Source organism: Lepus europaeus, chromosome 11 (assembly GCF_033115175.1).
Source record: "Lepus europaeus isolate LE1 chromosome 11, mLepTim1.pri, whole genome shotgun sequence".
NCBI lineage: Eukaryota > Metazoa > Chordata > Mammalia > Lagomorpha > Leporidae > Lepus > Lepus europaeus.
This window is the reverse complement of record NC_084837.1, coordinates 67088674-67111885: the sequence shown is the minus strand read 5'-3', so window position 1 is coordinate 67111885 and position 23212 is coordinate 67088674. Positions and strand designations below refer to the sequence as shown.

At 44.8% G+C, this 23212-nt stretch overlaps 2 protein-coding genes across 6 annotated transcripts in view; one reads left to right on the top strand and one right to left on the bottom strand.

Annotated features, from left to right (window-relative positions):
• Positions 1 to 3311: 3311 nt before the first annotated feature.
• Positions 3312 to 22759, bottom strand: AFG2B (AFG2 AAA ATPase homolog B). Of its 2 annotated transcripts, XM_062205829.1 has the most exons (8): positions 21593 to 22759; positions 19516 to 19701; positions 15471 to 15629; positions 11548 to 11757; positions 10373 to 10565; positions 8670 to 8800; positions 6090 to 6215; positions 3312 to 3927 (listed from the first exon to the last, which is right to left on the bottom strand). In XM_062205829.1, the coding sequence occupies exons 1-8, from the start codon at positions 22685 to 22687 to the stop codon at positions 3772 to 3774; spliced, it is 2256 nt and encodes a 751-aa protein (XP_062061813.1). In that variant the 5' UTR covers positions 22688 to 22759; the 3' UTR covers positions 3312 to 3771. The 2 variants fall into 2 exon arrangements, with proteins under 2 accessions (XP_062061813.1, XP_062061814.1); XM_062205830.1 differs by lacking the exons at positions 3312 to 3927; positions 6090 to 6215 and having other exon boundaries at positions 8682 to 8800; positions 10342 to 10565.
• GATM (glycine amidinotransferase) overlaps positions 22672 to 23212 on the top strand; it is a 53526-nt gene continuing 52985 nt past the window's right edge. Inside the window, exon 1 of one of the 4 annotated variants that reach the window (XM_062205835.1) lies at positions 22672 to 22937. The gene's annotated coding sequence lies outside the window, so the exon portion shown is untranslated. Of the gene's footprint in view, positions 23161 to 23212 lie in introns of all 4 variants that reach the window. The other 3 variants (XM_062205832.1, XM_062205834.1, XM_062205833.1) reach the window with 3 other exon arrangements.

Sequence of the window (23212 nt, the reverse complement as noted above, 5' to 3'; positions counted from 1 at the left end):
TGAATACCCAAGAGTACTGAGCTTTTAGGAGCTGCACAGTCAGCGTGTAGCTTGGCTTCCCCTCGACTTAAAGAATCATAACAGCTTTGGGTGGCTCATTATATTTTACAATTAATCAAATATACATCTAAGGTAAATGCAACAATTTTGAATTTTAAATTATGTATTCCATAAATACTGTTGCAAAAAACAGGAATATAACTAAAAAAAACTTCTCATTTTTTTTTCCTTTGTCTGAGCTCCCTGTAGACAAAACAACCCAGAAAAGAATTTTCCATCTTCCAGTTCCCCACATCCTGCTCCAAAATGTAGTGGAGTTGACAGCCTCACCCAGGGCAGATGAAATCAGGGTCCTCCTTGCACCCACGCTCTGCGTGCTGGCCAGGCCAGTGCCGCCTGGATGACCAGGACAAGAAGCAGGCACAGTTCCCACTCCTTCATACCCTGGCAGCCCCCAAATAGGTCCACTCACTGGCATCATGCTCTGCACCTGCTCCAAAGTCTATAATCCCTCGTGGGAGTGGCTTCCCCTTCTGACCCCCAATAATCAGAAATCCTAGAGCCTCTCTAGCTATTACCACCAGGCGTGCAGGCACATGGAGCCACAGCTCCTTAGTTCCTACCCCAGAAAGTTAGATTTTTATAAGACTTATTTAGGGGTCGTTGTGGCACAGTGGGTTAAGCTACTGCCTGTGACGCTGGCATCCCCTGTGAGCTCTCGTTCCAGCCGCCCCACTTCTAGCTCCCCAATGATGCATTCAGGGAAACCTGAGTGGAGTTCCTGGCTCCTGGCTTCAGCTTTGGCCCAGCCTGGGCCTTTGCATCCATTTGGGGAGTGACCCAGGGGATGGAAGGCCTCGCTAACTCTGGAAAGGCAGTTATCAAACATTTTGAGACACATGTTCTTGGGCCTTTGCATCCATTTGGGGAGTGACCCAGGGGATGGAAGGCCTCGCTAACTCTGGAAAGGCAGTTATCAAACATTTTGAGACACATGTTCTTGGGCCTTTGCATCCATTTGGGGAGTGACCCAGGGGATGGAAGGCCTCGCTAACTCTGGAAAGGCAGTTATCAAACATTTTGAGACACATGTTCTTTGTTCTCAGGAGGCTCCCAAAGTTCTGTTGACAAGCTAGGATTATGACGTAGAAAGACGTTTTCAAATCCACTCGTCTTAAACCAACGTGTGGTGCTAAATTTCCAGCCTGACCACTAGAAAAGAATGGGGGCCCACAGCCAGGTGTCTGAGTAGGGTTCCAGCCAGGGTTTAACAGCTCTATGATGACAAAGGCTTAACAGATCAATAACTAATAGGATTAATAACCAGCAAAGAGTAGTCAGAATTCTTAAAAGTCTTCTGAGTATTTTCCTACTACTCAAGAGAATATTTTTAATTGTATTTTATTCCTATAAATCAGACAAGTCATTCCCTTAATTATTCCTGGTGGTCCTGGCTCCAGTCAGAAATAGGAAACTTTCCAGTAACTGCTTAACATTTATGTCTTCATGTGTTTATTTCATCACTGTGTTGTCATCATACCCTAAACTTCTGGAAGCTTTTCTGGCCGGTGTGGTCCATTTATTGGAGAACGTGTCTGATTGATGTCAGGTGGTCTGTCAGCCCCAGCTGTCTCATTCACTGCACATCTCAGCACCCAGAACAGCACCCTGACTGAAGGATGGCCTGGTAAGAGGTGTACCGGATACTGGTTGGTAAGAGAAGCACGTCAGAGCTATCCGGTATCTTTTTCTTCAGGCATGATGGATGGAAGGTCAAATACCCAGGGGTTTTCTCTTACCTGTATTTTCTAGTAATCTGATTTACATTTATAATGAAGGAAAATGAAAATCTACATGAGGGTTCTTCCAAAAGTTCATGGAAAAGTTTTACTGCACAAATAATTTTGAAATCCAGTCTTCAAAAGGCTCATGGAAAATGTGTATTAAAAAAAAGTATGGCTTTCAAAGTCTGTTTTGAAGTACCTTTTATGATCTAAAGGAAATATAGTTAGAGAAACCAGGTGATGCTATAAAAACCACATCACCAGGGACAGGCGTTGGGGTGCAGCAGGATAAGCTGCCATTTGGGACACCTGCACCCCCTATTGAGTGCCAGCTGCAGTCCTGACTGTTCCATTCTGAGCCAGCTCTCTGCTAACTTACCTGGGAGGTCACTCACATGAGACCCTGGAGTTCCTGGCTCCTGTCTTTGACCTGGTCCTGCCTTGGCAGTGGCAGCCATTTGGGGAGTGAACCACAGATGGATGATCTCTATCACTCTCTTTTCAAGTAATTCATTTTAAAGAAAAATTCACCAACAACATGCAGATATTACATACCTCCAGCTGTGATACAGGACACACCATATATGTAGTCGGTGCATTAGGAATCACACTTTAAAAAAAAAAAAAGATTTGTTTGTTTATTTGAAAGTCAGAGTTAAACAGAGAGAGAAGGAGAGGCAGAGAGAGAGTGGTTTTCCATTTGATGGTTCACTCCCCAATTGGCCACAACAGCCAGAGCTGTGCAAATCCAAAAGCAGAAACCAGGAGCTTCTTCTGAGTCTCTCACATGGATGCAGGGGCCCAAGGACTTGGGCCATCTTCTACTGCTTTCCCAGGCCATAGCAGAGAGCTGGATCGGAAGTGGAGTGCCCGGGACTTGAACTGGCACCCATATGGGATGCCAGCGCTTCCAGCCAGGGTGTTAATCGCTGCGCCATAGCACCAGCCCCAGGAACCACATTTTTTTTTTTTTTAAATAATTTGTCTATAATCTTCAAAAATAGCTTCCAACTGCTAAATGTAGTGTGGGATCCTAAACTACATCCCATAACAGGGAAAAAACTACTGCACGAGACATTGGGACAATGCATGAAATTCACTGGATGGTAGACTGAAATACTGTATCAATGTAACATTTCCTGTAGTGTGGTGGTATAAGGACATAACTTTATTTTTAAGAAATACAGGGGCCTGCACTGTGGCATAGTGGGTAAAGCTGCCACCTGCAGTGCCTGCATCCCATATTTGGTGCTGGTTCAAGACCTATCTGCTCCATTTCTGATTCAGCTCTCTGCTATGGCCTGGGAAAGCAGTGAACGATGGCCCAAGTCCTTGGGCCCCTGCACCCACATGGGAGACCCGGAAGAAGCTCCCAGCTCTTGGCTTCAGATCAGCCCAGCTCCTGCCGTTGCAGCCATTTGGTGAGTGAACCAGTGGATGTTAGACCTCTCTCTCTCTCTCTCTTACTCTCTCTGTAACTCTGCCTTTCAAATAAATAAGTTTTAAAAAAATACATACTTAGGTAGTAAGGGAGAAAAGGGGCATAAAATATATAATCTGTTTCACATCATTTAGCAAAGTGTATATATGTGTGCCTAGATACGAAAAGGGAGAGAAAGTCCACAAATATAGCAAAAACGTTAAAGACCAATGAATCTGGGTTAGAATATATAAGAGTTCTTGGTACTGTTCTTGTAATTTTTCTGGAAGAACGAAATTATTTCAAAGCTAAAGAAAGGAATCAGCCAAAACCAGTTATCCTTATGACAAAATCAATACACGCACTTCTCAATTACATACTTTAATAACGTATGCCTTTTAGAAATAAGATGTCCCTTAGCTTATCAGGTTCAAGTTCTCCTTATTTAAAGGACACACACACATACACACACACTCTGAAAGTGTGACGTTGCAAACTGGAGGCAAAGTCCCATTTCAGTTCATGTAAACAAGCCTACAGGGATGTAAAGTGATTTTTATGTATCTTCTAAATTAGCAAATCCTTCTTCTTAAATAACTTTTCATATAAAGTCAAGTCCTCATGACTTAAAGATGGTTTTACAGTCTTTAGTGATTTTAGAAAATGCTCCTGTTTCACTGTGGTTGCTTCCAGTCCATCTTCTTGCAGAGCAAGCAAGGCGGCCTAGGAGGGACAAGCAATAAGACAACATTTAATTGGCTTCATATTTTTTTTTTTTTAAGGTAACATGGCCATACTATAAAATCTGAATCCCAAATCTCAGTTTCACTTTTAGGATTCCAATATTTACGTCACTAAAAACATTAAGCTAACAAATTTAAAATGATTAAAAATACATGTAGCATAGACCGTAATTTCTTCTCCATTTAAACTTTAGCCTTAAATGGGAAGAGCCAAGTTGCAGAATAATAAATATACTACAAGCCCACATATATTTTTGAAAATGAGACCATATCTTCTTGGTCTTGGAGTAGTAAGAGTTTCTAAACAGCACTGATCGTAAATTTAAGGAAAAGATAAAACATATATTCTAGGACTTTGCCATTCTCATAGCTATGAAATAGACATAAATACACATGTGCATCTAGAGACATGTAGTAAAGGAGAAATCAAAATGCTCAAAAGGAAAACAATGGATAAATATATAAATAAATGCAGAGTAATAGGGCCAATGCTGTGGCACAGTGGTTAAAGTGGCTGCCTGCAGTGCTAGGATCCCATATGGGTGCTAGTTTGAGTCCTGGCAGCTCCACTTCTGATCCAACTCTCTGTAATGGCCTGGGAAAGCAGTGGAAGATGGCCCACATTCTTGGGCCCCTGCACCCACATGGGAGACCTGGAAGAAGCTCCTGGCTCCTGGCTCCGGATTGGCACAGCTCTGGCCATTGCAGCCAACTGGGGAGTGAACCAACAGATGGAAGACCTCTCTCTGGAAGACCTCTCTCTCTCTCTCTTCCTCTCTCTCTCTCTCCTCTCTCTCTCCCAGCCATTGCAGCCAATTGGGGAATGAACCAACAGATGGAAGACCTCTCTCTCTCTCTCTCTGCCTCTCCTCTCTCTGGGTAACTCTGACTTTCAAATAAATAAATCTTTAAAAAAATAAATGCAGAGTATTAATATACTAGATTATAAAGCAGTAGAAAAAACTATGGCTACATACAAAATCATGGATGAATTTCAAAAAACACAATCTTGAATTAAAGGAACCGAAAGAAATAACATGCACCGTCTAGTTCCATCTGTGTGCAGATCAAAGGCAGGCGACAATGATCTCTAGTGCTGGAGGCCGGGACAGCAGTCCCCTTCTGCGAGCAGGCAGGGGACAGATGTCCAGAGAACCAAGGAACGGTCAGGGAATTGACAGCGTTCTTTTTCCTGACGCAAGTGGTGGTTAGAATAAAAGTGTGTTCACTTTATGTCAATAACTATATCCTTTTGATCTGTGCTTTATAAAGTGTTATATTTAGGGGCCGGTGCTGTGGCGTAGCGGGTAAAGCTGACGCCTGCCGCGCCAGCATCATACATGGACACTGGTTCAAGTCCCACTTCTGATCCAGCTCCTTGCTAATGCACCTGGGAAAGCAGCAGAGGATGGTCCAAGTCTTTGGGCCCCTGCACCAGCGTGGGAGATCTGGAAGAAGCTCCTGGCTTCAGCTCAGCCCAGCTCTGGCTGTTGCAGCCATTTAGGGAGTGAACCAGCGGCTAGAAGACTTCTCTCTTTCTCTTTGTAACTCTGCCTTTCAAATAAATAAATAAATCTTTTACAAAAAAGTTATATTTAGCCTAAGTTTATGGGAGAGGAAAAGCCTATAATGGTTTCTTTTGCCCTCAAAAATAAAACCTAATTGCTTTCAAGTAGCTTACAAGGACCTATGAGATCTGGCCATCGTCTACTTCATCAGCTCCATTTCTTGCCATTCTCCATTCTAAGATTCAAGAGTGTCACATCCTCTCCTACTGCCAACCCTCTGCACACTGTATTCCCTCCCTTAGCTGTTGAACTCCCTAATCATGCTGCTAATTTCCTCCTCACTCAGAAAGCCGCCCCCGGTCCCCAACCCTGGGCTGGTATTCCTCTAGGTACAGCAGCACCCTAAACTTCCCCAATGCACTACACAGTCACTACTGCCAGTCCAGTATGACACCTGCCTCTGCACTGCCCCACCTCCAGCCTGTGAGCCCTGTAAGGGAAGGAGCTGCATCTGTGTCTCACATGGCGTGCACCTGCCACTTAGACGTCTTTCAGAAAACACTGCCAAGTGGATAAATTCAGGAATAGAAGAAGGAATGTTTTGAACTACAGATTTCTTCACCAATTAACTTACTTCTCTGCAGAGGTTTCTCAGGTCAGCTCCAGAGAAAAAACAGGTTTCTGCTGCTAGGTTTTCTAAGGAAACATCAGACCCTATTGGCATACTTTTTGTACAGATTTCTAAAATAGAAAGCCTGCCCTGCAAGAAAATCAAACACAATATGTTTATAACTTTATAGCATTTATGTTTGACACCATAATATATTAAAACATTTTTACTTTGAGTTTTCTATCATATTATAGTACAGAGAAAGTACAGATATACATTTGAGATTCCAATTAAAAACATCAATCACTTCTTGCTTCTGAAGGGTAAGAAAGATTAAATCATCCACAGCCTGCATGGCGATAGTAATAATTAGTGACATCACGAGAAATTCCAATGCTTTTTTCTTTTTTTTAAGATTTATTTATTTATTTGAAAGTCAGAGTTACAGAGAGAGAGAGGTCTTCCATCCACTGGTTCACTCCCCAGTTGGCTGCAATGGCCGGAGCTGAGCCAATCCAGCTCAGCAAGGTTTGGCTTGGAGCCAAGAGTAAGGAGCCAAGGAACAAGCAGCCAAGAGCCTCTTCTGGGTCTTCCACATGAGTGCAGGGGCCCAAGGACTTGGGCCATCTTCTACTGCTTTCCCAGGCCAAAGCAGAGAGCTGGATCAGAAGTGGAACAGCCAGGACTCAAACCGGCACCCATATGGGATGCTGGCGCTGCAGGAGGCAGCTTTACCTGCTATACCACAGCACTGGCCCCTCCAATACTTCTATAATTAGTGTTTTAAAATAGCCAACAGTAGATATATCTCCTTAAGAGATAAGATGAATCTCTCCTATGGATACAAATAATCCTTTAAACACAGTTTAAGAAGCAAATATATAAGTTATCAGATACAGTTTCAAAGTATAATAAACATTTATTTCATCACTTCAAAACTAACAAAAGCCCAAGGAAGGAAAAAATTCAGAAGCCAGCACAGTGGTACAGCATTAAGCCTCCATTTGTAATGCCAGCATCCCCTATCAGAGTGCCAGTTCAAGTCCTGGCTACTCTGATTCTGATTCAGCTTCCTGCTAATGGTCCTGGGGAGGCAGTGGTAGATGGTCAAAGTACTTGGGCCCCACCACCATGTGAGAGACCAGGATGGATTTCCTGACTCCTGGCTTTGGCCTGGCCCAGACCAGGCCACTGTGGCCATCTGGGGAGTGAACCAATGAATGGAAGATCTGTCTCTCCCTGTGTCACACTCTGTCTTTCAAATAAACAAATAAATATATCTTTAGGGTCCAGCATTGTGGTACAATGTGTTAAAACTGCTGCCGGGGCTAGCACTGTGCACAGTGGGTTAAAGCCCTGACTTGAAGTGCCAGCATCCCATATGAGCGCCGGTTCTAGTCCCGGCGGCTCCTCTTCCAATCCAGCTCTCTGGTATGGCCTGGGAAAGCAGTAGAAGATGGCCCAAGTCCTTGGGCCCCTGTACCCAAGTGGGAGACTAGGAAGAAGCTCCTGGCTCCTGATCAGTGCAGCTCCGGCCATTGCAGCCAATTGGGGAGTGAACCAGCGGATGGAAGACCTCTCTCTGTATGAATATGAATCCTGGTCAAGTCCCAGCTGCTCTGCTTCTGATCCAACTCCCTGCTAATGTACCTGAGACAGCAGCAGAAGATGGTAAGAGTGCTTAGGCCCCAGCACCTATGTGGGAGACCCAGATGGAGTTTCAGGCTCTTGGCTTCAGCCTGACCCAGACCCAGCTTTGCAGGCATTTAGAGAGTGAATCAGTGGATGAAAGATCCCTTTCTCTCCCTCTCTCTCTGTAACTCAAATAAATAAATCTTTAAAAAGAATTTAAATGAATAAATCCTAAAAAGAAAAATCCATCCTCTGGGCCTTTCATCACTCGCTGTGTCTGCGAAGGGCACACAGAATGTACCCCTGCCTAGGAACACCCCGCATATTCTCTGTACCCTCAGGTCTCCCCTCTGGAAGACGAGGATGCTGACGCAGAGAATCTCTAGAACCCTGTCAGCTCTCTGACACTTGAGGATGCCTCCATTGCAGCTGCAAAACAACGCTGGGCAGGCTCCACAACCCTGCAATAACCACCCTACTTTAAGGCTTGCTTCTGTTTCTCTGAGAAGGGCCAGCGTGTCCAGCAAAAGCAGATCCAGAAGATGATTCCACAATGGGCCAGCAGGCAAGGAAGCATGAAACCCACCGCCAGTGTGGAACTCAACTCTGCCAATGTCCCTGTGGACATCCTGTTAAAAATGCTCACGCAGCGTGCAGTACTGTGGGCAAAGCCGCTGCCTCCAGTGCCAGCATCCCATTTGGGCGCTGGTTTGAGTCCCGGCTGCTCCACTTCTAATCCAGATCTCTGCTACGGCCTGGAAAAGCAGTGGAAGATGGCCCAAGTCCTTGGACCCCTGCATCTGCATGGGAGACCAGGAGGAAGCTCCTGGCTCCTGGCTTTGGAGCGGCACAGCTCTGGCCTTTGTGGCCTTCTGGGGCCATCTCTTTGCCTCTGCTTCTCTGTAATTCTGCCTCTCAAATAAATAAATTTTTTAAAAAATGCTCATGCAGAGTAAACATGTCCATGATTACCTTTTGATCTGGAGGTGGAATATAGATAATCTTATCAAGTCTTCCAGGACGGAGCAAGGCATCATCTAACACATCGGGCCTATTTGTTGCTGCGACAATCATCACATGTCGATTAAAAACTTCTTGAAACTCTAATGGAAAACACAATACAAAGAAATGTCAATAAGTTTATTATTATATTTTTTTCTCTTAATAATGATTTATTTATTTACTTGAAAGGCAGAATTATACATGCGTACACACACACATAGAGACAATCTTCCACTTGTTGGTTCACTTCCCAAATGGCTACAATGGCCAGGCTGAAGCCAGGAGATTGGAACTCTATCTGGGTTGCCCATGTTGGTACAGGGGCCCAAGAACTCAGACTATCTTCCTCTGCTTTCCCAGGCACATTAACCAGGAGCCAGATCGGAAGGGAAGCAGGCAGAAATTGAACCATCACTCACACAGGATACCTGCATTGCAAGTGGAAGTTTAACTCACTAAGACATGTCAATACCTAAATTTCTTGTAAAAGTTGTTAAGTCATAACGTCTGCCCATTTGTTTATAAATAGGGATATCCTTTTCTTGGGAGCAGAATTCTTATACCCCCTCTCTATACCAACTCCTTGATATCCAAGTATCCCGGAAACCAAGCAGTAATCCCGGAGCTGTCTGCGAGCATGGTGAAAGGAACAGCTAATCCTAAGAAACATTTCCCCGTGAGAGGACCAGTGGAAAACCTGACACTACACAGCGCACCTCTCAGGTGCCCTGAATGCTCCTGCCCTCACAATTTAAGTGCACTAAGTCTAGGACTAACCAGTAGAGGCATACATGTAGCCATGAAAAATGTTACCTATCCTATCCCTGAAGAGGGAGCTTTACCATCTTTTCCATAGGCAGAAATATGGGTAATTAACCGAAGTTACAGGTATGCAAATCCTGGATGGAGATAAGGAGTGTCTAAGAGCTAACAGGGCAAGGTGTTCAAAGCCATCTGCTGCATAATCAGAGCAGTCTCCGATGCTGCAATCCTTCATAGTAGTGACTTCTCTATACCTGAAGGGCTTTCAGCAGAGGCGAGGTGAGCCTCTGCTAGAAGTCACTGTAGAAGGAACGCCAGCGTGACCAGATGTGACGAGGTAATTTCTGACTCTAATCGCTATGTTCCATGGAACAATTTTTCAAATGGCAAACAGGTAAGAGAGGAATAAAAGAAAAACTGTCTAATTGTCTATCGAGGATAACTGAAGGATACCAAACTCTACATGGAGAACAGACTTGGAAAGAGAGGGAAAAGGGTTCCAAAGGTCATTTTAACTCCTTTTACAGCCAAGGAAACCCATTTCTCAATACACTTACTAAGGTTATTGTAAATAATAACCTGTTTTACTTTACATACAACTTTTTAGAAAGAGATAAACACAGAAATAATTTCCCTTCTCCATTACCTGTATTTCTCACACCAAGGAAAGATAAAATTCATATTCATACATATCTAAGGTTACCTCACCTTCCCTAGACAAAGCACACTTTTTACCAGCTCTGTATAAACCCCACAAAGTCAAATAGAAATTACATAAATTCTTCTACGAGAAGCATCCAGCACAGGAAAAGGAACAGCACATAGGCATTCTACTTAATGTTGGTCTAGGCTTTTTGGGAATATTCTAGCTAATAAGTACCTCTTCGTTTTTTTCAGCTCCTTGTATTTACCCTGTTGACTTGATTTACTTCCTCTTCTTTCTATCGTCTTAAGTCCAACACCATCTAATTCATTCAGGAGAACAGAGAGAACTCGCTCTTGAACACTGCATTCTGTTTTGCTGACTGAGCGAGATCCCAAGATGGAATCAATTTCATCCAAAAACACAATTGCTGGAGTATTTGCTCTTGCTTGTCTGAACACCTTTTATTAGGAAGAAGACATGAAGAAGCTTCAGTTATACATCAGTCAGATGAAGGTATGTTCTCTGCGTTGCTATTTGTAATTTCTTAAATGTAAAAACATGTTTAAAATTTGGTGAATAAAAATTAACAAAATCATAAAAATTAATAGAACAACAATGGAGTATCATGTAGTAAACATTTTCCAATAGTGTTAGGTATTATGGAATTTCAAAGGTGGCTATTTTAAGTTTAAACAGCAGGATAAAACTATAGATAAATGAGCAATCTTCAAAAAACTTCATGGAGAATGCATATGGTAAAAATACTATGCATGGATTTCAGAATATTCTTTGCACCACACTAAATTTATCTTTCAGTTCCATTTTCCACAAACTTTTGAAATTCCCTCACATTGTGCCGGCGCCGCGGCTCAATAGGCTAATCTTCTGCCTTGCGGCGCCGGCACACCGGGTTCTAGTCCCAGTCAGGGCACTGATCCTGTCCCGGTTGCCCCTCTTCCAGGCCAGCTCTCTGCTGTGGCCAGGGAGCGCAGTGGAGGATGGCCCAAGTGCTTGGGCCCTGCACCCCATAGGAGACCAGGAGAAGCACCTGGCTCCTGCCATCGGATCAGCGCGGTGCGCCGGCCGCAGTGTGCCAACTGCGGCGGCCATTGGAGGGTGAACCAACGGCAAAGGAAGACCTTTCTCTCTGTCTCTCTCTCTCACTGTCCACTCTGCCTGTCAAAATAAATAAATAAATAAATAAATAAATAAATGAAATTCCCTCACATTGTAAAACCTGCCTTTTATTTTGTTTAAAAAGAAAAAAAGACAGGGAAGTTACCAAAATACAGTTTCTTATATTTTCTAATTATCTGTTAACAAGCATATATAACTTTTATAATAGGGAAATAAACGAGTGATTTTTTTTTTAAATAAGCTGATCTATAAGGCATGAAATAAATCAAAAGTAAATCTAAATACACAGAGAAGTAAACAAACCTGGGACAAGATTTTTTCTGAATCTCCAACAAAGGGTGAAAAGAGATCAGCTCCGCTCACTGAAACGAAAGAGCAGTGACAGCTGGTGGCCAGGGCCCTCACCAGGGTGGTTTTAGCGCAGCCTGGGGGACCATAGAGGAGAACTCCCTTTGGTTGTGTCAGACCCATCCTAACAAACTCCTGAGGGAATTTGAGAGGCCACTCGATGCTCTGTAAGTAGGCAAGAAGAGAAGAGTTGTTTCAGTAAAACAATGATTCACAGAATCCATTTGTTCATTCAACAATTCTCAGCCTCTTCTCCACACAGCAGCTGGGTATCTTAGAACCCAAGTCAGGTCACATCATTCCTGCTGAAAACTCTTCATTAACTTCCCTTCACAACCAGAACCAAACCCCAATACATATTCCCTACTCACCAGTTCAGAGGCTTTATGCAATCTGACTGTCTTCTAAGCCCGTGGCTTGTTCCCATCTCAGGGCCATCACCTGCTTTTCTCCCTCCACCTGAACTTTGCCCCTAAATCTCTGCAGCTGTTCTGCATCACTCAGGCCTCAGTTCAAATGTCATTTCCTCTGGGAGGCACTCACAGCACCCTACACCCTACTTAAAACAGAACCTCCTCCTCCTAGTCACTCTGTGTCACCACCCATCTTATACCTTTTTTTTCCCCAAGATTTTAAAAAAATTTATTTATCTGAAAATCAGAATTAAACAGAAAGAGGAGAGGCAGAGAGAGAGAGAGAGAGGTCTTCCGTCTGAAGGTTCACTCCCCAATTGGCTGCAATGGCCAGAGCTGTGCTGATCCGAAGCCAGGAGCCAGGCGCTTCTTCCGGGTCTCCCACGTGGGTGCAGGGGCCCAAGGACTTGGACCATCTTCCACTGCCTTCCCAGGCCATAGCAGAGAGCTGGATCAGAAGTGGAGCAGCTGGGTCTTGAACCAGCGTCCATATGGGATGCCAGCGCTTCAAGCCAGGGCATTAACCCACTGCGCCACAGTGCCGGCCCCTTTTTCCAAGGTTTAAAAAATTTATTTGAGGCCGGCGCCGTGGCTCACTAGGCTAATCCTCCGCCTACAGCGCCGGCACACCGGGTTCTAGTCCCGGTTGGGGCGCTGGTTCTGTCCCGGTCGCTCCTCTTCCAGTCCAGCTCTCTGCTGTGGCCTGGGAGTACAGTGGAGGATGGCCCAAGTGCTTGGGCCTTGCACCCACATGGGAGACCAGGAGGAAGCACCTGGCTCCTGGCTTCGGATCGGCACAGCGCGCCGGCTGTAACAGCCATTTGGGGGGTGAACCAATGGAAGGAAGACCTTTCTCTCTCTTCCTCTCTCACTGTCTAACTCTGCCTGTCAAAAAAAATTTTTTTTATTTGAAAGAGTTACAGGTTGGGGATGGGGGCGGGGGACAGAGAGATTTTCCAGCCACTCCCAAATGGCTACAACAGCCAGCACTGGGCCAGGCTGAAGCCAGGAACCAGGAGCTTCTTCTGGGTCTCTCACATGGGTGCAGGGGCTCAAATATATGGGCCATCTTCCTCTTTTTCCAGGCCATTCACAGGGAGCTGGATTGAAGATAGAGCAGCCAGGACACAAACCAGCGCCCATATGGGATGTTGGCATTGCAGGCAGCAGCTTTACCCGCTACGCCACAACACCAGCCCCCCACTTTTAGAGCACTTGTTGATTTTCCTATTGATCTTTTTTCCATGTTAGATCTGTCATTCTTCTCTTGCTAAAATGTAAGCAAATTTCAGCACTAAATCCCCAGCATCTAGAATGGTACCAGTCCAAAGTAGGCACTTATTAAACCTCAACTAACTAGTAAATGAGTCCTTATGACCTCCAACACAAACATAGAATGGTTTTTAAATGTTTAAAATTTTAAATAGTTTTATTATCATAATTTTCTAAATGCCAAAACTCAGGTATAGAAACATTAAGTGGCTTGCCCAAGTCTTATTGCTGGTGAGATGACAGAAACCAGCTCTACAGAACTGATTTATTACCTCTTCATGAAAAAAGGTTAAGACAAGACCCTGTACCTAGGCTAATCCTATTACAATGAGGGAGAGAGCCTTGTAAACAGCCAGGCCAGAAAACAGCAATCATAGAAGAGAAAGAATACAGATGCATGAAACTGATGTATTCCAGTGGTGAGCAGGAACCATGGCGAGGCTAGAGAAACAAGGAGCAAGGCAGTTGAAGTAGGGGTAGGAGCCAGATCACAATAGGCCTTGGAAGTCTTAGTCAACAATGAGGAAGCCATGTGGGAAACGGACGGGAAGACAATGAGACCCGAGGTAAGGAGTGCACTTAGACATCTCTTACAATTTGTCTCACGCATCTTGTGAAGATTCAATGAGTCAACAAATACATGTTAAACAATCAGGGCACATAACAAATGCTCTTATCCATGGGTTTAAAGATTCCAGGGTTCACTGGAAATAAAGATCATGGTTAAGATGACTAAATTATAATTGATATTTACAAATCAGTCATTTGTGCCTGTTGTTAGAAACCCAGCTCCGTAGGGCAGGAACATCATAGGTAAACCAGCAAAATCAATTTCTGAAGATGCAGTGCAGCTGAGAGGATGTGGCGCGGTGTATACCTCAACACCCACAGAGAAAACCACTACCAGGTGGCTCTCTAGGCCACGCTGCCTGTCCATTACGATGCTGTGCCTCACCAATCCCTGCACTGCGGCCGTCACATGTCTTTTAGATCACAGGTCAACGCAACTAAGACCCACCACCTGTATCTGTACAGTCCACAAACTAAGAATGGTGTTTAAATGTTTCAGTGCTTGGAAAAAAATCAAAATAACATTTTGTAAAATGTAAGAATTATGATTTCAGTGTCCATAAATAAAATATCAGATGGCCAGTGCTGCGGCTCAATAGGCTAATCCTCCGCCTTGCAGCGCCGGCACACCGGGTTCTAATCCCGGTCGGGGCGCCGGATTCTGTCCCGGTTGCCCCTCTTCCAGGCCAGCTCTCTGCTGAGGCCAGGGAGTGCAGTGGAGGATGGCCCAAGTGCTTGGGCCCTGCACCCCATAGGAGAGCAGGATAAGCACTTGGCTCCTGGCTTCGGATCAGCGCAGTGTGCCGGCCGCAGCACACCAGCTGTGGTGGCCATTGGAGGGTGAACCAATGGCAAAAGGGAGACCTTTCTCTCTCTCTCTCACTGTCCACTCTGCCTGTCAAAAAAATAAATAAATAAATAAAATATTATCAGAATACAATTAATCTCTCAGTATCACCCTCAGGGGACTGGATACCAAAATCCATGGATACTCAAATCGCTTACATAAATTGGTGTAATATTTGTATATAATGTACACATAACTTCCTGTATACTTGAAATCATCTTTAGATTACTTGTAATATCTAATACAATGCTAAAAAACAAATGTGTACTACATAGAAGTATATGTAAAATATAAAAATATATATACACACAGATGCAATTCCTTTCCTTCCCTAAATATTTTTCAGTGGGTTGGCTGAATCCAACAACACAGAAGCTACAGCTAAGGAAGGCTGACTCTCAGTTCTGTATTGCCTCAGCTCTCTTTACGTACCAATGGCAAAGCTGAATGGCTGCAATAGAGAATGTGTGGCCCACAAAGTTTACTTTTACTATCTGGCTCTTTACGGAAAATCTGTTAACCCGTTCTAGATTATAAACTTTTAAAAGCAAAAACAAAGAGGGTTGAAGCAGGAAAGTACGAAAAATAGTTCTGACGTCTACAGAAGTCCAGTTACATAAAGACTGAAAAGTGATCGCTGGATTTAGCTGTTGGGATCGTAGTAGTGATGTGGCAAGAGCAGTGTTGGTGCAATGTGCTTTCACCCTAATTCCATCATGCTCATGCACAGAACACGATCGTGTAATATTTTAAGTTTAAGCAAATCAGCTAAATACCTGTTTTAACTTCAGTTTTACATCTTCAAGGCCACCAATCTGCTCCCAGTCAACAGGCTTGATGTCCATCAGTCCAACAACACTTCGAAATGATGAGGGCTGAATCTTTTTAAAAGCTTCAAGGAAGTCTGCTTCATCAATCACTGGATTGTTCTGGTTCTGAAGAAGTATACCCAAAAGAGCAAAAACAAACAAAAAATTAGGTCGACCTTTTTTGTGACATAAAGCACAACTACTTTTTTAAGATCTTCTTGTCAAATGTCTAGTATATTTCAGTATGCTTCATGACAACCTCCTTCGAAAAAGATAAGCAAAGGGAACCCACCATACCTATCAGCTTCACTTTCCTCTTTTCCCTTATCTTAGAATTTTTCCATGTCAACTAATATAGTTCCACATCACTTATTTTGACAACTGCCTGACACACTTCTGTATAAATGTTCCATAATTTAACTACCTTTTTCTGACAAACATTACAGCATTTCCAGTCTTTTGTTATTTAAAATACTAAACACAAAACTAACTCAAAGTTCTTGTGCTCACACTCAAGTATTTTCTATAACCATGTCCCCAAAGCAGAATTACCAGACTCAGGAGTATACATATTCACAATTTGGACAGCTATTGCCAGCAGTCCTCAAAGAAGTTGCATCAATTTACTCTCCTCCAATAATACAAAGTTGCTGTCTCCCCACAAATTACCAAACTTCTACATTTGTGCCAATGTGACAGGAAGAAATGATCCTCATTACTGTGTTAATTACATTTCTTCAGTTCAGACTGAGATGGAGGGAATGAAGAAATAAGAGAAACACCTGTTGTGGCCATCCCCGTAAAGGCTGTTTGGGGCAAGATCTGGATGGTATATCTAGAGGAATGGAGTTTGGTGAGAACCAGGATATTTGTAGTCTACCAGTGTCTCCTCACAGATTCCTTACAAGTGGCAGAGGGAAGAGTTGTAGTTACACAGTAGAAAAACTGGACACTGCCTTAAGTGGGTTGACCAAAATGAGCATCAATGAGGAGCTGATGGACATCTGTGTCTCCACATGTGATAATCTAATGACACAATATGGGTTAGGGAGTATTCTTAACAGGGATGTATAACTGGAATCTGACCATTCTATAAAATAACTGGCCTGCCTGCATTAGTTATATCAATGTCAAATGTCTCACACTCACACAAAAAAGTTCAAATTTTTAAAAACTTTCAAAACTAAATGTATCCACATATACTCATAGAGACAGAAAGAGGGAGAGAAATGAGGAAGATGAATGTTATTTGGCAAAATGTTAAAAAAATCAGTGAATTTGCATAAAGGCTAGTGGGAATTTCCTGCAATTATTTTGTAATTCTCCCATAAGTTTTAAATTATTTCAAAATCAAAAATTAAAAAACATTGAAAGAATAATTTTTAAAGGAATTAAGGTTGAAGACCTTTTATATTTATTGGCATTCCTTTTATCAGCAATTGCCTGTTCTCTTGTATCTTTTCTAACTGATTCAAGAGTTCTTTCAATACCAAGGAAATTGAGCTAAAAGCACTTTCTTACTCTTGTCTGTTTATAGCATGGTTTTGCCATCCTCAAATGGTCAACTAAACAAATCATTTCCTTTCAGGCTATCAGATTTTATGTTATGCATAGACAGGTCATCCTCAGTGTAGCAAAGCAGGTTAAGCTGCAGCCTGCGATGCTGGCATCCCATATGGGCAGGCTGCTCCACTTCTGATCTGACTCCCTGCTAATGGCTGGGAAAAGCAGCGGAGGGCAGACCAAGTGTCCGGGCCCCTGCAACCCATGCGAGAGACCCAGAAAAAGCTCCTGGTTTTGGCTTGGCTCAGCCATATCTGTTGTGGCCATTTGGGGAATGAACCAGTGGATGGCAGATCTCCCTCTTTATATGTAACTCTGCCTTTCAAATAAATAAAGATATCTAAGGGAAAAAAAAGGTCATCTTCACTCTAACATTATACTATGGTCATTCTAGTGAGGCAAATTTTTTTGCTAGTTAAAAAGTCCTTACATTTTTATTTAAAGTATCTGTATTATATTTATTAAAGTACTTTCCCTTTCATATATAAAATTCTCAAGCTATAACTGTCCACAAATTCAGTAACAAGCTATCTTACCCTACTTATGTGAGATTAGTATGTGAATACACTCATACATGTATTCAGTTATTCTGAACACTCCAACTACTATAATCTGGGAGGTGCAGTTTCAGGCAATGTTTATTTTTTCTGTCATTTTCTATCTTATTTAATTTCTCATAAAGGACACTATTCTGTAATTTTTAAAAATAGCTTTTAACTGGTTGGCACTATTAGGGGTTGGGTATGCAAATACTAACTTTTAGAGAATATCAACACTGGAAAATCCCATTTATGGTTCAAGATGTACATGAGTTCACTTGGTTCTAATAACCCTTTCAGGAATATAAATTCTTTCCTCTCTATCAAACTACATTTTTAATCCCTTAATAGGAACACTTCATAAAAAGTCCAATGAACTTTCATGAATCCCTTATCTGCTGTGGCACACAGAGAGGTAGCAATGGCCCCTCAGCTGCCTGGTGGAGCCAGTACCTTCCTAGATGTCTCTACCCTTCTTCCTTCCACTCCCTGGGATTGTTTCAGAATCCAGCCACACCTGTAGTAGTGATCCCTAGGTAGGCCCATCCTGCAGTAGCAGTGGACTGCAGCAGCTCAAGAGGCCACCTAGACCAGAGGTGCTGAAAGTTAAACCTGCAACCTCAAAGCAGAGGGAAGCCTGAATATAAATCTCCTTATTCATCCCCGGTACTCTCAGCCTCTCCCTAAAAGACATCCATTCTCACACCTTCACACACAGGACAGACAACGAAAACATCAAGCAGCTTTGGTTCATGTAATTCCTGCCCACCTTCAGAGTGAGCACACACAAAAAAAGGCAAAGGATGGTGGAGGGTGAGAATTATTTAGGTAAAAAAGGTTTTTCAAAATTTAGAATGAAAAACCATCCTTTTGTAGTTTAAAATCAAAGGACAATTTTGATGTTACAATTCAGATTAAAGACTTTGCTCCAGAATCCTTAGCTGTTGAAATGAACCAGTTTTTTGGGATTCAGAATTACTTATTACATACCAATGACTAAATGGATAATATATATCTACCATAGCATCTTAAGTATTCAGAATTACTTATTATATACCAATGACTAAATTTTCCCATCAGTAGTGTCGGATAATATATATATATATACACATATATATATACATTATTTTAAGATTCTATTTCTTTTATTTGAGAGGTAGAGTTACAGACAGTGAGAGAGAAAGACAGAAAAAGGTCTTCCTTCTGTTGGTTCACTCCCCAAATGGCTGCAATGGCTGGAGCCATGCCAATCTGAAGCCAGGAGCCAGACGCTTCTTCCCAGTCTCCCATGTGGGTGCAGGGGCCCAAGGACTTGGGCCATCTTCTACTGCTTTCCCAGGCCATAGCAGAGAGCTGGATAGGAAGTGGAGCAGCTGGGATTAGAACCAGCGCCCATATGGGATGCCGTCGCCACAGATGGAAGATTAACGTACTACACCACAGCGCTGGCCCCGGTAATATATATATATATATATGATATATATATATATATATCATATATATTTTTAAGAAGAGTAGTCACAAAGTGAAGACCTAAATGTTACAGATAAATTTAAATAAAATTCCCAGTGCCCAGTGTTTCCCCCTCACAATACCTCTCCCACAAGATATATATTAATAATACAAGAAAAAATAGTATTTTTTCTCCTTGACAATGGCGAAACCTCAGACACTGCCCTATTGAGGAAATCAGAATTCACTTCACCAGTGATATGACAAAGCACAGGTGCTACTGATAGATGCAATGACAAAACACAGGACCAGTTCTGCGAACTCCTGCCAAAATGCAAAACCTGAGCTGAATCACAGGGAAACACTGGTCAAACCAAAACTAGTTTTTTAACCCCCAAATTAATTTGTTCCATTCATGACAAGCGTCGGGTAGCTGGCCGCTGATGGCTACTCCTTACCTTCTCACCGTGAAGGGCGGCGTGCATGGCAGCCTCCCTGCAGAGTGCGGTCAGGTCCGCACCCACGTAGCCCACCGTCATTTCTGCCAGGAGCCCCAAATTAACCTCACTGCAGACGGGCATCTTAGAGGTAAGCACTTGTAGAATCGCCTTTCTTTGTTTGAGCGTGGGAGTCCCAATGACAATCTGTAGGCAAAGCCAAACAAAAAATCTTAGTTTACAGTTTAAAAAAAAATGTTTTTTATCCTCACAAATGTGTACAATAATTTAGCAAATGACTGTGTCATGACTGTCATTTTTTAAAATAAAATTTTATTTATTTATTTGAAAGGCAGAGTTACAGAGAAGCAGAGGCAGAGAGAGAGAGAGAGAGAGAGAGAGAGAGAGGTCTTCCATCTGAGGATTCCCTCTCCAGATGGCTGAGCTGATCGGAAGCCAGGAGCCAGGAGCTTCTTCCAGGTCTCCCACACAGGTGCAGGGGCCCAAGGACTTGGACTATCTTCTGCTTTCCCAGGTCACAGCAGAGAGCTGGATTGGAAGTGGAGCAGCCAGGACTCTAACCAGCACCCACATGGGATGCAGCACTGCAGGCGGTGGCTTTACCACTATGCCACATCGCTGGGCCCAGAGTGCCATATACTTTTAAGTATATCCTAAGACTCTAGAATAGCAAACCTGAGAATCTAGCCCCTGCTCTGTGAAGCTCCACAGGAGATGGGTACCAGATGATGCAAGGAAGAAATTCACTCCGCTCCCCAATAGATTCACCAAAAAGTGTGCAACTGTCACCTCTCTTTAGTATCCCATTACAAAATGCAAATATTTAATCACTAAATTTCAAACTTTTCTTCAGAAATGGAAAATTTAGGATCCATTTACAAAATAGAAAGGCTTTGAATACTGAACCTTCCTGGGAACTTAGGGAGTAACTGTGGATACTTTCCCAACTGGGATCAACTGAACAACAGGGTTAAAGTGTTCTTCCATTCAACAGTCTTGGACCACGCTATGGCCAATATCTACAATTTCTGCAAGCATTACTTTTAACTGCATCTGACCCAGCTTGGAGGTGTCACTCCTTGCCAATCAACAAGCTCTGTTTTAGCTATCAAACTACATCTTGGACATCCTCCAGAGGGAAATACGGGCTTCTGATATCATAGCTGTTACCTATCAACCAGTGGCTACCAATTATTTGGAACTTGTTGGCCGTTCTGCTCAAACTCTGCTGCTGATTTTACAATGCTCATTTCAGACCGGTTCTACCAGACTCCAATTCAAGGGCCGTGGATGATCACATTCAGCTTCTCCTTGTTTTTTAACACGCTCTGGTTAACCACAGTGACTCCAACTTCCCTTTCAGCTCTTGGTGTACATATTCAAAACATCAAGCAAAATGTAAGATGTGAGAGGAGTTCATTGCAATATACTGGACTCTATTTGGCTGAATTTATGTGACACACCTGCTTTGGAAATAATGCTTTCAATTCTCTTCTGCTGCATAAATAAGAACAATTTCCTGTTAGGTAATGTGATGTTTTGACTTTGGGTTTAGTATGGTTTAGTACAAACAGCCAGGGACAAACTCTTCGACTGACTACCTCTAAGAGACAAATCGTTCAACTGAGCCCTCAACAGTGAGACAGGATGTTGACGTCCTGACAGGCAATGAATAAACCACAAGATAAATACCCACTTTAGTGCTTCTTCTGCTTCCCCTTTTTTAGTTCAACACGCGTCTTCAGACTACGCACCTACTTTCAAAATCCTCACTCCAAATCTCTGAGTTTAAAATCCTGAAAGCAGACCAAGTTCCCTCATACATTAACATTGCTATTACAGTATACTACTCATTGGCAGGACCTGCTCAACAAAACGAATTCCCTAACGGCCGCTCTGCCTCCAAGTTGACTCTCGTGGTCACTGACCACACTCGGACAGAGTAGTGGTCTCTGTATTACAAAAAGCCCTAGTCCAGTCTCACTAACTCCCAAACCTACAACGCCTCAGGGCAGCCAACCAGGGCCAGCAGAGGCCGCGGTTCCAGACCCAGTGATGGCCCGCGGGAACAACTCACTTCTCGGTCAAACCTCCCGGGTCTGCGCAGCGCTGGGTCTAGGGCGTCCGGCCGGTTGGTGGCTCCCACAACCACGACCTCGCGGTCCCCACTCATGCCGTCCAGCAGCGTCAACACTTGGGCCACCACGCGGCTCTCAGGGGCTCGGTGCGGACCTCCCCGCCGGGGGCACAGGGCGTCCACCTCGTCCAGGAAGAGGACACTGGGCCCGCGGCGGGCCAGCTCCCGCGCGCGCTGGAACACCCGCCGCACGTTCTCCTCGGTCTCCCCAGGCCGGGAGCCCTGCAGCGCCGGGGCACTCACGGCCAGCAGCTCCGCGCCCGCCTCCCGGGCCACGGCGCGCACGAGCTGCGTCTTGCCCACCCCGGGCGGGCCTGCGAGGAGCACCCCGCGGGGCACGGCTAGTCCCAGCGCGGCCAGGGCGCTGGGGTAGCGCAGCGGCAGGAGCAGCAGCTCCCGCAGCGAGTCGGCCGCCTCCGAGAGGCCCCCCAGGGGCACCCCGGACTTGGGCTCTGCCTTCGACCGGGGCTCCGCGCAGAGGCTGATGCAGGTGCGAGGAGTCACCAGCCCGGCCGGATCCGGGTTGGGGCTCCCGCCGACGACGTGCAGGGCTGCCACAGGGCCGGCTGCGCTCGGTGGGGCGGCCACCACGTGGCCTAGGGAGACAGGGCGGTTCCTCAGCAGCTCGTGCGCGGCCTCCAGCACTGCAGCTTCATCGTGGGCGCCGGGCGCGCCCGCCGCCTCTCGCAACACCGGCCACAGGGTGAGGCGCCGCAGGGGCGGACAGGGCACCAGGCGGAGGCGGCTCAGGCTGAGGCTCCCCCGGGACCCCGGCGCCCCTACCGCCGCCCCGGGGCTCGCGCACCGCAGGTCCAGCTGCACAAAGCCATCCGCTCGGTCCCGCCGCGGCCAGGCAGTGCAGAGGCAGGAGCCGCCGTTGGGCAGCGAGATCTTCACCGCCGAACCTAAGCGCGCGCCCAAAGTGCGGAGGGCTGCCGGGCCCAGACGGCAGCGTTGGGTACCCCTATCTCTAGCGTCTACGGGTAGCAGCTGTAAGAGCGGCTCTTTGGTACAGGCACCCGAGTCCGTGGACATTGCACGCGAAAAGAACGAGTCTCAGGAAATTGGGGCAGGAATTCCACCCGGGCGAGAAAGGCCGGAACACCGAGCTCCTGGACCGGAAGCGGGTGGCGCGCATGCGCAAGGGGAGACGTTTTGTTGCCAGGTGCTGAGTGAAGGCCGGAAGGGCCAATAGGAAAGTTAGTCGACGCTCGAGTTTTGGGGTCTACTTTGGTGATGCAGAGCGGCTCCTCCCAGAGCTGTGTGGACGTGGTCTTCGTTACAGGTGGCTGGGAGGTAGCGTACACTAACCTCAGTAGGATATTAGCATGTACTTTGTTACAAACGCCGTGGACATCATCGCATTGCATACCCTTTTCACGGCCTTCTGTCTGGAGCGTTCCCACCGCTGCTTCTGTAATATCCGCCTAGGGACTGCTGATTTGTGAAGAAATTCCTACTACCCCCCGGGTGCAGTATTTTTGGGTGCTGAGGGTGTCATGTCTTAGGTGAGCTGCAGTAACAGAGAATACTCCTTTGGTGTTTCCGTGACCAGGATTT